Source organism: Orycteropus afer, unplaced genomic scaffold (assembly GCF_000298275.1).
Source record: "Orycteropus afer afer isolate SDZICR_OR568_19922 unplaced genomic scaffold, OryAfe1.0 scaffold00339, whole genome shotgun sequence".
Classification (NCBI taxonomy): domain Eukaryota; kingdom Metazoa; phylum Chordata; class Mammalia; order Tubulidentata; family Orycteropodidae; genus Orycteropus; species Orycteropus afer.
Window position 1 is genome coordinate 246,035 of NW_006921926.1, and position 13,250 is coordinate 259,284.

At 42.0% G+C, this 13,250-nt stretch overlaps 1 protein-coding gene across 1 annotated transcript in view; it reads right to left on the reverse strand.

The window, feature by feature from the left end:
* The window catches only part of PTPRR (protein tyrosine phosphatase receptor type R), a 355,260-nt gene that overhangs the window by 118,238 nt on the left and 223,772 nt on the right, over window positions 1-13,250 (reverse strand). The window contains 1 exon segment of the mRNA XM_042782488.1: window positions 12,790-13,052. Coding sequence (XP_042638422.1) covers window positions 12,790-13,052 — 263 coding nt within the window.

A 13,250-nucleotide genomic window follows, 5' to 3' on the forward strand; every position in this document is an offset into this window, starting at 1 on the left:
CCAGTGTCATATCTATCACCAAGGCCATATTTTCCAACTACCAATGTTTCTTTTTTGTTTTCAACTTTCACGTTCCAATCACCAATAATAATCAATGTGTCTTTATTGCCTGTTTGGTCAACTTCATACTGTAGGAGGTGGTAAAAATCTTTGGTTTTAATGGTTGATGCATAAATTTGAATAATAGTAGTTTTAAATGTTCTTCCTTGCAAGCATATGGATATTATCTTATCACTGACGGCATTGTACTTCAGGATAGATCTTGAGGCATTGTTTGTGATGATGCATGCAACGCTATTCCTTTTCAATTTGTCATTTCTGGCATAGTACATTATATGATGGGAGCTCTGGTAGCGTAGTGCCTAAGGCACTTAACTGCTAACCAGGAGGCTGGTGATTCAAACCCACCAGCCACTCCTCGGAAGGAAGGTTGGGCAATCTATTTCTGTAGTCATACCACCTCGGAAACCCAAGGAGGAGTCACTCTGAGTTGGATCCGACTCCACGGCACATAACAACAACAACAACAGCTCATATGATTATCTGATTCAAAATGGCCAATATCACTCTATTTCAGCTCACTAAGCCAAAGATATTGATCTTTGTCTGTTCCATTTCATTTTTGACCACTTTCAATTTTACTAGATTCATACTTCATACATACCATGTTCTGATTATTAATGAATGTTTCCAGCTGTTTCTTTTCATTTTGAGTCAAGCCCCATCAGCAGATGAAGGTCCTGAAAGCTTTACTCCATCTATGTCATTAAGGTCTGCTCTACTTCTGCACATTAGGCAATGTTTCACTGCTATTCATAAAATTTTCAGTAGGTAGTTTTTCCCCAGAAGAGAGTGGCCCTGTCATTCTTCCCAATGTGTCTTAGTCTGGAAGCTCTACTGAAACCTCTCCACCATGGGCTCCCCCTGCTGGTATCTGAAATATCCAGCATCACCTCCAGCGCCACAGCAACACTGGTGAGTCTCCACAGTGCGACAAACTGACAGACGAGTGGTGGTCACTAACAGCTAGCATATGCATAAATGCCCAGTGCTTTGTTGTTGCTGTTTTGAGTGCCATTGAGTCAATTTCATTGCATGACTCCATGTGACAGAGTAGAACTGCCCTATGGGGTTTTCTAGGCTGTAAATCTTTATGAGAGCAGGTCTCTAGATCTTTCTCCCTACAGAGCAGCTGGGTAGGTTCAAACTGCTGACCATTCAGTTAGCAGCTGAACTCTTAACTGTTGCACCCTCAGGGCTTTTTTTTTTTTTTTTTTTTTCTTACCATACTTTAAATATTTTCACTTCTATATTCCTTTAGCACTTAATTATTTTTATTCTCATTGAAAACCAAACCAAACCCATTTTATAGAATTGATTCTTATTCATACTGACCCTACAGGACAGAGTAGAACTGCCCCTCAGGGTTCCCAATGCTGTAAATCTTTACAGAAGCAGACTGGCACATCTTTCTCTTGCAGAGTGGCTGGTGGGTTCAAATCACAAATCTTTTTGTAATCAGCCGAGTGCTTAACCACTGTGCCACCAGGCCTCCTTTCCTTAAATAAAGTGCGTTGAAAATTCTCATCTGTTTTGCAGAATCTTTAGAATATTCATCTGAACAGGAATTTAGTAACCAAATACTAATTTAGGAGTTAAAATTCAACAGTAAATAAAAACATAAGTGGTGTAATACTAATCATTCAGGAGGCCATATTCAGAGCAGGGGACTGTGTTGTTACAAGCTCCTGTTATAGAGCCCTGTGGTGCCTCACAACATCGAGGGCATCTCATAGAGGCTTCCCAGTGGTGGTGATGAGGCCAGGCAACCTGCCAGTGCCAGACGGCCAGGACTGCTGAGTGTAGGGCATGGTGAAGATGATGGCGTCAACTGCTTTTCTTTCTTTAAAAATTATTTCCTTCCATATCATGAAGATTTTAAGGACTTGTTCATTTTTACATTAATATTTAATACATATTTGTGGAGTGTGGAGTATGTGTCAGGCAACAACAGCATGTGGTGAAATCAGAATCAAGAGGGAAAAGAGGGAAAATGAGAACTCAGGCTGGCAGGATGGGGAGGATTTGGAAAAGGAGAGGAATTATTGAGGCACTACTTAAACCCCCAATTAGAGGAAAAAAAGGTTCTTTAATAAAAAGATTCATATATTCTAAGGCATTATTACCCAAAAAAAACCAAACCCATTGCCACCTTTGTGTTCTGACTCATAGCGACCTTACAGGACAGCGTAGAGAACCCCATAGGTTTCTAAGGCTGTCCGTCTGAAAGCAGACTGCCACATTGTTCTCCCATGGAGAAACTGGTGGGTTTGAACCTCTGACCTTTTGGTTTGCAGCCTAGCGCTTAACTACTGCACCACCACAGTTCCATAAACATTATTAACCAAAAAAACCCAAACTCACTGCCATGGAGTCAATTCTGACTCATAGCGACCCCCATTGGGTTTTTCAGGCTGTAAATCTTTACAGAAGCAGATCTCTCCATCTTCCTTCTGCAGAAAGGGTAGTGTTGAACCGCTGACCTGCTTAACAGTGAGATGCCTTATCCACTATGCCACCATTGTTGTTGTTGTTGTTATGTGCCGTCAAGTTGGACTCGACTCATAGCGACCCCTTTTGGGTTGCTGAGGCAGTATCACTACCGAAGTAGATTGCCCAACCTTCCTTCCGAGGCGTGGCTGGTGGATTTGAACCGCCAGCCTAATGGTTAGCAGTCAAGTGTCTTAGGCACTATGCTACCAGAGCTCCTATAATTTCATTTGACACATTGTTCTTACAATTGCTTGTGGATCAAATGAGGGATGAAAATGATACTTGGGTACTAAGCATTCTTAGGAAGCACATATCAACATATTCAGACTAATTTGTTATCTCTCAAGTCACAACTGTTTCATCAGTTAGATGAGACCTTTTTCTAAAGTATCTGTTAAAGGACATTATGTCTCATCTGCCAGAGAGGATATTATAGTCGGTATGACTTTTTTTTTTTTTTTTACAAAAACAAGAGCAATTTGTTTTCCTTTTCCCTAGATAAGACAAGGGAGCTCTGGTAGCATAGTGCCTAAGGCACTTGACTGCTAACCATTAGGCTGGCGGTTCAAATCCACCAGCCACTCCTCGGAAGGAAGGTTGGTTGGGCAATCTACTTCCGCAGTGATACTGCCTCGTAAACCCAAGGAGGGGTCGCTATGAGTCGAATCCGACGCCATGGCAAACAACAGGTAAGACAAGTGAACAGCTGCGTCAACACGCAGGTCTCCACTAGGGGGCACTAGTTACACATGCTACAAACACATCAGGTTCCTCTGGGCTGGTTTCAGCGATTATTGGAGTCCTAGTTTCCAGCTATGCTTTCATTCTTTAATTTAATCCCTCCACATTTAAATTGCACCCAGATAATCATAATGCCTTGCTGAATGGAAATGACACTTTAAAGTTTATGATGTATTCCACGAAAGAAAATCTCATCAGTTCTTTTTTAAAAGAAACTTAATTTTACTAAATTCACCTACTGTGGGTGATCATGATTTTTCACTGTATAATGCCAAGTACCAAATATCTGGGGAAATCTGATGAGAACAGAGTGGTATTTAGCTTCATAGGAAAACAACATTCAGGCAGTCCATAAAAGGCACAGAGTGGGTCCTGAGCTCTTGCTTGATGACACATTTCAGTTAACTTCAAAGGCAAAAAGCTCTGTGCAAGATAAAACCTCCTGACAGCACATAAGATTCAGAGCTTGTTTCTCTCAAATAGGAAGGCAAGGCTACACTGGGAATTGTCTATGCCTGCCCTGATTAAAATACTTCTACAAAAAAAAGGTCATTTCACCTAATTCTGTCAACCTGTACATCAAGATCTGGAACATGGTCCCCTAGCAAAGACTTGAAATCTCATTTTTAAAAGCACTGCATTTAGTAACTTCAAAGTGAAACTCTAATTTAACCACGTGTAGAGGAATCTGTAAACACTGATCTCAAAAAACAACACTCTTTCCTTTAGGGTCACAATAATAAGAACTCTACGAGAATGTGAAAGTTATGCCTTGAAGGCAAGCATAATTCTAAAAGTAGTTGACATCCCACAGAATGGCCATGAGGATTCCCAGAATGCAATTGGCTTTTGCTCCCAATGTGTGAGTAGATATGGGGATCCCCCGTGCAAACAGTTAATGTCCTTGGCTTCTCATTGAGGGACAGGTGCAAGCCCCCCCAGAGGTGCTTCGGCAGAAAGTCCTGGCCCTCTTTTTTCCTGAAACATCAGCCACTGAATATCCCATGGAGCACAGATCTACTCTGACACACGTGGGGTTGTTATGAGCCGGAGTTGAAAACTGCCACAGGTTGTAAAGCTAGAAGTCGGTGTCCAGGATCAGGTTCAAGTTAATGGATGTTGCAGGACCGGTGGGATGGGAACACGGAGAAATCTTTCTACTTGACCCTCAGGACAAGGAGTTTACATGAGGTGCTGTGGTGGCAGGTACAATGAATAGTAAAGAGGACTCAAAGGAACTTAAGCCTGTTATTGTGCTAAGGGGCCATGAGTGGGGAAAGCAGAGGAGGAAAGAGGAGAGGAGTAAGTATCGTGATTGCCACAGAGCGGCTTCCAGGTCTAAACTCTTGGGACTCATTCATCCACAGTGGTTGGAACATGTCGAGGCCTGTTTGGAGAGAAGCGAGGCGTACACTTGCCAAAAAGTGATGGCCAATTTTTACCTTTTTAGGCAGAACTCCTCTATTTTTGATTCTTTAAAAAATTGATCTTGGCTCCTCTTCTGTTCTCTGTGGGTTGAGTCCACTTTCATTTCTTTCAGTTAACATGTCTCTCAGCTTGACATTCCTTTTCAGGCAGGTCTCCAAATGTTTATGTCCATTTTTTACAAAATTTTAGTGTTTTGTTTGTTTATTTGAAGAATAAATCCTCTAAATATTCTTTTAAAAACAGTTCTTCAGAATCCCAACCCACCTGCATAAAAATGCAATCATGTTTGTCCTATAATAAAGAGGAATAGAGCACGTTATTCACTGTTAAGGAAAGGCTTGTGCAGGCTTCCAAGGCCTCCCCATCCCTGAGATGATCTCATAAAAGCATAAGAATATATTTTCATGGTTATAATTTTATTATCTGTATCATCTTGAGAGAAGTGAAAGCATAATGTTTATGTGGGGATTTTGTAACCAACCTGTCTAGCTTTGAATCTGCAACTCCACCTTTATTTCTTTGTGACCTTTAGAATGTTATTCAGGCTCTCTCAGTCTCTGTTAGGTCACCACAAGAGGGGAATAAAAAGAGTGTCTACCTCAAGGGATATTGTGAAGATTGTATGTGATAATATGTTAGCACAGTGCTAGGCATATGGTAGGTGTGTATTCAATGCACTTATGTTGTTGTTGTTGCTGTAGCTGCCATCAGGTTGGCCTCCAAATCATGGTGATCTCAAACAATCATGGTGACCTCACATACAGTGGAACGAAATGCTGCCCAGTCCCATGCCACCGCCATGATGAACTGTAGGTCGGACTGCTGCAATCCACAGGGCTTCTCGTTGGCTGAGTTTTGGAAGCAGATTGCTAGACCTTTCTTCCTGGTCTATCTTCATCTAGAAGCCCAGCTGAAACCTATCCAGCTTCACATCAACACATAAGCTTCCACTGAGAAATGGGTAGTGGCTACGGAGGGGTGCAGTGGTTAGGACAGACCAGGGTCTCCTGCACGAAAGCTGAGACTCCTACCACCGACCCACCGGAAAATGCTTTCCCTGCCCTGAAAGGGCAGGAGTACAGCTTCTGGGGCCAGCCCGTTTGGGTTGTCACAATCCAATAACTTACTATAAGGTATCTGGGTAGTAATTTAAACTCTCTGAGCATTGTTGTTGTTGTTGTTTGCCGTCAAGTCGGCCCCGACTCATAGCGACCCCTCCTTGGGTTTCCGAGGCAGTATCACTACGGAAGTAGGATTGCCCAACCTTCCTCAATTATAAGGAGAGGGTAATAGGTCTTGTGAGGTTTAAAGGAGAAAACGCATGCAAAATATCAATAAATGCTATTGAGTTAATATTGATGCTATTTGGAGTTAAATTAGGAGTGACTTCTCAATGGTGGTTAGTTTTGTATTATGCTATAACTCCATATATTGTCAGACTAGAGATGAGTCTTGGTTGATAGATTGATAGACTGTGCTCAGTGGTGCTGAGTCATAGGTTTCATTAGAAGAGTGGTGCTTATTTGAAGGAAGCCATGTGGTAGGAGTATTTAAAAAACAAAAATGAAAACAAACCCTTCACCAAACCCACTACCATCCAGTCAAATCTGACTCATAGGATAGAATAGAACCGCCCTTAGGCTTTCCAAAACTGTAAATCTGTCAGGAAGCAAACTACCTCATCTTTCTCCTGCAGAGTGGTTGGTGAGTTTGAACCACTGACCTTTTGGTTAGCAGCCAAATGTTTTAACCACTGAGCCATTAGAGCTCCTGTGTGGTATGTGTATGATGGCCTGGAAAAATCAAGAATACCTGGAGTGTAAAGATATCACTTCTATATCTAGTGTTGTAACATTTGGCAAGTACAAATCCCCTTTGCTGGGATGGTCTGTCTCCCACCCCTTCCCAATTCTGGGAGGGTTGGCTGTTATGAGGGCATGGCTGCCCCTTCTCTGGAATTGTCCTCTGCTGATGGGAGCTGCCTAGTCCAGAGGTGTCTGGGAAGTTATGCCTCCCACCCCCAGTGTGGTCAACAGTCAATAATTGGCTGGTAGGAGGGTACAGATCCCCAATTTGTTTACTTCAAGATGGAGGAACTGACCATGAGGTGCAGCTCATGTTCCAGAGCTATCTGTGGGCTCAGGCTGAGACTAGACACCAGCTGAAACCACACCTCTGCTTGGCTGCTGCTGCTTTGTTCTGCTTCCCGACTTCCCTGCAGGAGCTCTGGTAGCATAGTGCCTAAGACACTTGCCTGCTCACCAGAAGGCTGACGGTTCAAACCCACCTGCCACTCCTCAAAAGGAAGGTTGGGCAATCTACTTCCATAGTGATACCACCTCAGAAACCCAAGGAGGGGTTGCTATGAGTTGGGGTCGACTTGACGGCACATAACAACCACAACTTCCCTACAGGTTTCTCTGAGAACATTCTCTCAACTTAGACAAGAATCCCTTTTTCAGGCCATGCTTTTAGGAACTTCTCTTAAGACTTAAGATGGCAAGATTCTGCACCTCACTTTCTCTAATAGAAAATAATGAGTTGAATCTATTTTTACTGATATTTGCCATCGAGTCTGACCTGACTCATAGCGACCCCTCCTTGGGTTTCCGAGGAAATATCACTACAGAAGTAGATTTCCTAACCTTCCTTCTGAGGAATGGCTGGTGGGTTTGAACCACCAGCCTTCTAGTTAGCAGTCAAGTGTTTTAGGCACTATGCAACCAGAGGAGTCATTAAGAACCTTATAAATTCAAATTTTTCAAGTGAGCATTGAAATGTTTCTCCAGAAGGGGGAGCTGAGAACAGAAGTCGGGACATTCCGCTTTGCCAGGAGGAAATTGTAGTAAACAAAGGCTTGATTTGGGGTGTAGAATATGCAACATTTTCTTGACAAGGCCCCTTTTGTCACCGTTTCCACCATATCAGACTTAGTTCTATCTCTGATAGGAATCTTTCAGGATTAACCAGCTTTTAACACCTAAGACAACCTTTAAACCCACATACCATCAATACAGTACTTACACACACCAAAAATAATCCATACCATGGTGTAACAAGAAAAGTTAGAGACTATTCACTGAGCATGAGAAATCCTTGGGGGCCTTGTGATAGAAAGAAAACGTCTATTAATGAACTATTTCACTAGCTCCATACTGACCACTGAGAAATACTCAAGTCAGGAAAGGAGCAACTCATGACAATGAACCCACACCTCCTTTCTGGATAGTTCTCTAATGGACCTTGTTCAGTTTTTATGTTAATAGAAAAGAATGGAGAACATAATGTGAACATACCTGTTCACCTGTTGATTTTACTTTCCATAAAACTAGTGATTAGTCAGATAGGAGATGAATGGGGGCATCTGCAGAGGGTTTCAAGTTTCATAGGTTCTCAATCTCCCCACTGTAGAAAATGTACAGGACTGAATGTAATTCCCTGTTTCACGGGCATTTGGAACACAGCCTATATATAGTTTCCTTGTGGGAACTCTGCTGTCAAGTTGGATTGGACTCATAGCAACTCCTCCTTGTGTTTCCAAGGCGGTATCACTACAGATATAGATTGCCCAACCTTCTTTCCAAGGAGTGGCTGGTGGGTTTGAACCACCACCCATCTGGTTAGCAGTCAAGTGACTTAGCCACTATGCTACCAGATCTCCCCTGGGGAGGACAGGGATACAACAGAAGAGAAGAGGGAACAGGAGGCAGCTATGGCCTCAGTGCTGTACCAAACCTGTACAGCCATTCACGTTCCTGTCAAGTTTATTCCGACTCATTTACTGTCTTGCTTAAACTTCATGAGAGCTGTGTAAAGCACACGTTTTTCTCTCCTGATTACAGATGTAAAAACAGGTCCCAAGTTATACATACTAAGAATGGAGCAGAGATTTGAATTTGTCTCCCTAGTTCCTGGACTCACCTGGGAAAGAAATTTATTTGTTACACTAGAATCTGTTTGATTTGATATTGATATTTGTTAGATAATATTAAACAAAATTTATAAATATATGCTTAGGAAAAACTGAGAAAAACTCTAAGTCAATAGATATTTTAAAAAATGTTTATGATGTCAAATGTCAAGTTCAGCTGTATCAGTTCAGTAAAAGCAATGTTTCAATTTTCCTTGTGAAATAGAATCAGGGAACAAAAATAAAAGGAATGCTAGCATTTCCTTTTCCTTATTAAAGGCACAATGCCATGGTATAGAGTTAATTTTACAGAATCCTTTGAAATAGGGCAGAGTGGGTCTTCTCTCCATTTTGTATATCAGAAAAATCATCTCACAGAAGAGTTAATCTGCTGAATCACTCATTTAATAAATATTGAAATTAATAGGAGAGCAAGGTTTCTGGAAAATAGGAGAGCAAGGTTTCTGTAATCTTAGCTCTGTATGTTATCATTAGGCTATTTGTTCTTACGAAACATTCTTTGGAAACACGAGACATACACACATATAGGAAAGTTAATTAATTAACTCTGTCATCCTTTCGAGTGTTTACTCTGCACCGGGATTACAGAAACCATGAGAGATAGAAGAGGATCTAAAGTCACAGTACCTGTCCTTAAGTTTCTTATAACCTAGTTAAAGGACAGAATAAACTACTCACAACCCAGTTTCAGTCCTTTATGAATTACTATTTTAATGAAAATCACTGCTAGAATGAGTGATGTATATGAGAATTCAGAGGTGTTAGAGAGCAGCATGGGCATGGCTAAGGGGCATTTCATGTTGGGCTTTGGAGACTAGAAATAGATGGAAGGAGGGAAGAAGAGGGACTCGGTGAGCAAAGAGGCAGATGTGGACAGGAACACAGCATGTTTGCGAGGATGTGGTGGAGAACAGGCTAGGTGAAGGGGAGGTTTATATTGGGGAGAAGTGGCAAATAGATTTGGAGAGGAGGATCAGGGACCGGGAAGGCCCAAAGAGGAGGTGTGACAATTAAGGTTGTGTTTCAACTTAGCCAGGCCTGGTTTTGAGTGGCTGGGCAGCTAGATGTAGTTATTCCCCTGATGAGACTGGTAATCAACTCCATGGTGGACTCTACTGGAGCAGCTGAGTAGCTGCCTTAGGGATGTGATTGGCCTTCAGTACATAAGAAGACAGCTTTGAGAAAGATCTCTGAGTTTTTTGGCATGTCTGCATCCTGCATTTGGCTGAGTCTTCATCTCAGGGGTCTGTAGTATTATCTGCTGATCTTGAGACTCTTTCTGGACTTGAACTAGTGGCCTTCTGTGTTGCTTGATAATTTTGGGCTGTGCTATTTTACTTGTCAATCTTGGGTTTGTTAGCCTCAGCATTTAGCAGATGCCTAAGTTAAGAGAAGCCTCCGGTTCCAGTGGGCCAGGAGCAAGAGGCAGAGCTGAAGCCAAGGTCAAGGGGTCTTCACCCAGCCCCTAGAGCTTGGCACTTTGAACTTGGACTCTAGCCTCCTGAACTGTAAGAGAATAAATCCCTGTTTGCTCAAACCATCCACTTGTGGTATCTTTCTGTTAGTGTAGCACTAGATAACCAAAACAGGAGGTATTGAGGATTTTTGTGAGACTAAGTAATTCACAGGTAGTCCCCAACTTACAGTGGGGTTCTGTTCTGATGACTCCATTGTAAGTCAGTTCTGACCTAAGTCAGATACCTTATTTTCAAATTTTCATTATTGTTTCCATAGCTTGGTATATGGCAGTGTTTTGAACAGTAAATCATAACATTGAACATCTGAGAATGATAACATCAGCAAATTATGTACTATAATATTGTATACAGTACATATTACTAACAATAAACCCACTGCCATCAAGTTGTTCCCAAATCACAGAGACCCGCTATTGGGTTTCCAAGGCTGTAAATCCTTATGGAAGTAGATTGCCTCATCTTCCTCCCCCAGAGCAGCTGGTGGGTTTGAACTGCTGACCTTCTGGTTAGCAACCAAATGCCTTACCCACTGTGCCACCAGAGCTCCTTACTAACAATAAGAAGTAAAAAAAAAAGAAAAGAAAAAAAAGTCATAAATGTGGTTCACCATAACTTGGATACATTGCAAGTTGTGGAAAACCTATACTGCAAGTATTGTTATGTTGAAGTTGTTGTTGTTATGTGTCGCCAAGTCGGACCCAACTCATAGTGACCCCTCCTTGAGTTTCCAAGCATAGTGGCTAAGGCACTTGACTGCTAACCAGAAGTCTGGTGGTTCAAACCCACCAGCCACTCCTCGGAAGGAAGATGGGGCAATCTACTTCCGTAGTGATACTGCCTCGGAAACCTAAGGAAGGGTTGCTATGAGTCGGGTCTGACCAGACGGCACACAACAACAAACCAACATCACTACGGAAGTAGATTGCCCCATCTTTCTTCCGAGGAGTGGCTGGTGGGTTTAAACCGCCAGCCTTCTGGTTAGCAGTCAAGTGCCTTAGGCACTATGCTACCAGAGCTCCTTGACACACAGACCTGTTATTTTTATAATCATGAAACAAATTCATGCATGAAATGAGTGTTGTGTCAAGGGTGATGGTTACAGAGAAGAGGGGATCATTAATAAGAAAAACAGAGGAGTAAGAATCAATATGATTTTTTGGTTGGAAATGAGAAGAAAAGAAGAAGGAGCTGTTATTTTTCTCATCTTAGGAGATTTTTTAGCGTCCTTAGTTTTGGGGCTGTATCCTTTGCACTCAAGTTTATACATTTAAGCTCTATTATTGATAATGTCAGAGTAATAGATTCTCTCCATCAGCAATGAGGGATTTACATGGGATGTAACCCAAGAGATTTTGGGGACAAGCATAATGGAGCCTTTATGGTCTCATGGTGATTTTAATGAAGCCAGAATTTCATGTAATATACAGAGGATTATTACTTCACTCCAGGATCAAGAGATGGAAAACTCTGAGACTGAGGTTAAAAGTGCCATTAAAATACATGAGCGTAAATTAAGTTTTAAGACTTAAAATTCTCAGAAAATTCTCTAACCACATGGAACACTGTATGTCTTTCATTCTTTATCACTCTTGAAACACTTCACTCTCTGTCTTGGCAGGGAATTGGGGCTGAAAAATGGGGGTGAGAAACAAAGAGGAAGGTATGATGGAATATGCAAAGTGTTTCTCTGCAAGGATTGGAAAATTATTTTTGAGAACATTCATTCATTCAAGCATCTATTTCTAGAAACTCCTGCTTTCTGGGAATTATGGTCTATATCCAAGAGATGAGGGCACAATTAAAATCATATATATGCTTTCAAGAAACTTAGAGTCTATTGGTAAAACAAATGAGTAAATGAAAATTCAAAATCCACCTGAGATGTGCTGTGCTCACCCATAGGACCATGGGATTAAAGCAGAGGAAAGGTACCTAAAGCAGAGCTGGCAGGGCCGGCTGCAGGAAAAAGGATATGAATGTGGAAGAGGGAGCCTAGGACCGCTTCCAAGAGGAAGTGATGCTTGGTGACCTCCTTGGATTACCTTCCTACTTCATGTTCCCAGACTTTTGCATCTTCCCTGTATTCAGGCAGTGAGACTTGCATTTAGAGCCTTTGGGAAGAAATGTGATAGCAGAAAGTAAAGAAATTTGAATCCTGTCTTGGACTTTGAGTTTTGAAGGGCAGGCCCTTAGTGGCAGGATTGGACTCAGGGCACGGAGGTCAGATATGGGAGAATATGCCATGAGTAAGAGCAGATTTTTCTGTTCTCAAAGCCTGAGAAAGAAGCTTAAGCTCTGGGTTCTCGGGAGGGAGAAGTTTAGAGCAGCTGCTTTGAGAGCAGAGATTTGCTACATCTTTTATGGCTGAGCCCTGGGAAGTTGGGGGACCTTTGGCAGATGGTGAATGAGTCCATCCAATTATGTCAACCATCTCTAGTTCTATCCTTTCCAGCTAGCGAACATTTTTAAATTTTTTTTTAAAATTATTATCAGTCTATCAAAGCCTTTGCCACTTCAGCATTGTTTTACATGTGCAGCTAAATGACATACATTATGTTCATCAGGTTGTGCAAACATTACCACTGTTTCCAAATTTCCCATCCAGTTGGTGAATACTCTTTAAAAGCAACATGTAAGGGATTCAGAAAAGGCCCTTACCTCTCCTGAAGTCCTATAGGCTTCATCTTGAAAGGGGAAGGGCACACAGAGGTGGCAGATTTGATCTCAGGAGTGCACCGGCCTTGAGGGTCCACAACAACATTTAGCACTTTCGGAGCCTGCTCAGGCTGGACCATGCTGTTTGCAGTCTTTGCCTCCGACTGTGTTGGCTGTAATGCAATGGGTGATAAGTGGATCTCCTGATTTTTCTCTTTATCTTGTCTCAAGGAGAGCTGGAATTTTTCTTTTAATCTGTAGAGAATCTATAGAAGGAGAGATAAAGGGCTGTCATGTTCTCTCAGGTTGGACAACAGCATAAGATAGCCATCCGTAGCACCCATGGCAAGTAAGGCAAGCACTGAAACTGCCCCTCTGCCCAAATACCTGACACCCATCTAGCCGTATGGTAAAGTCAGCTCAAAGATAGAAGCCAAGCTTGTTGATCTGTTACTTAACACATT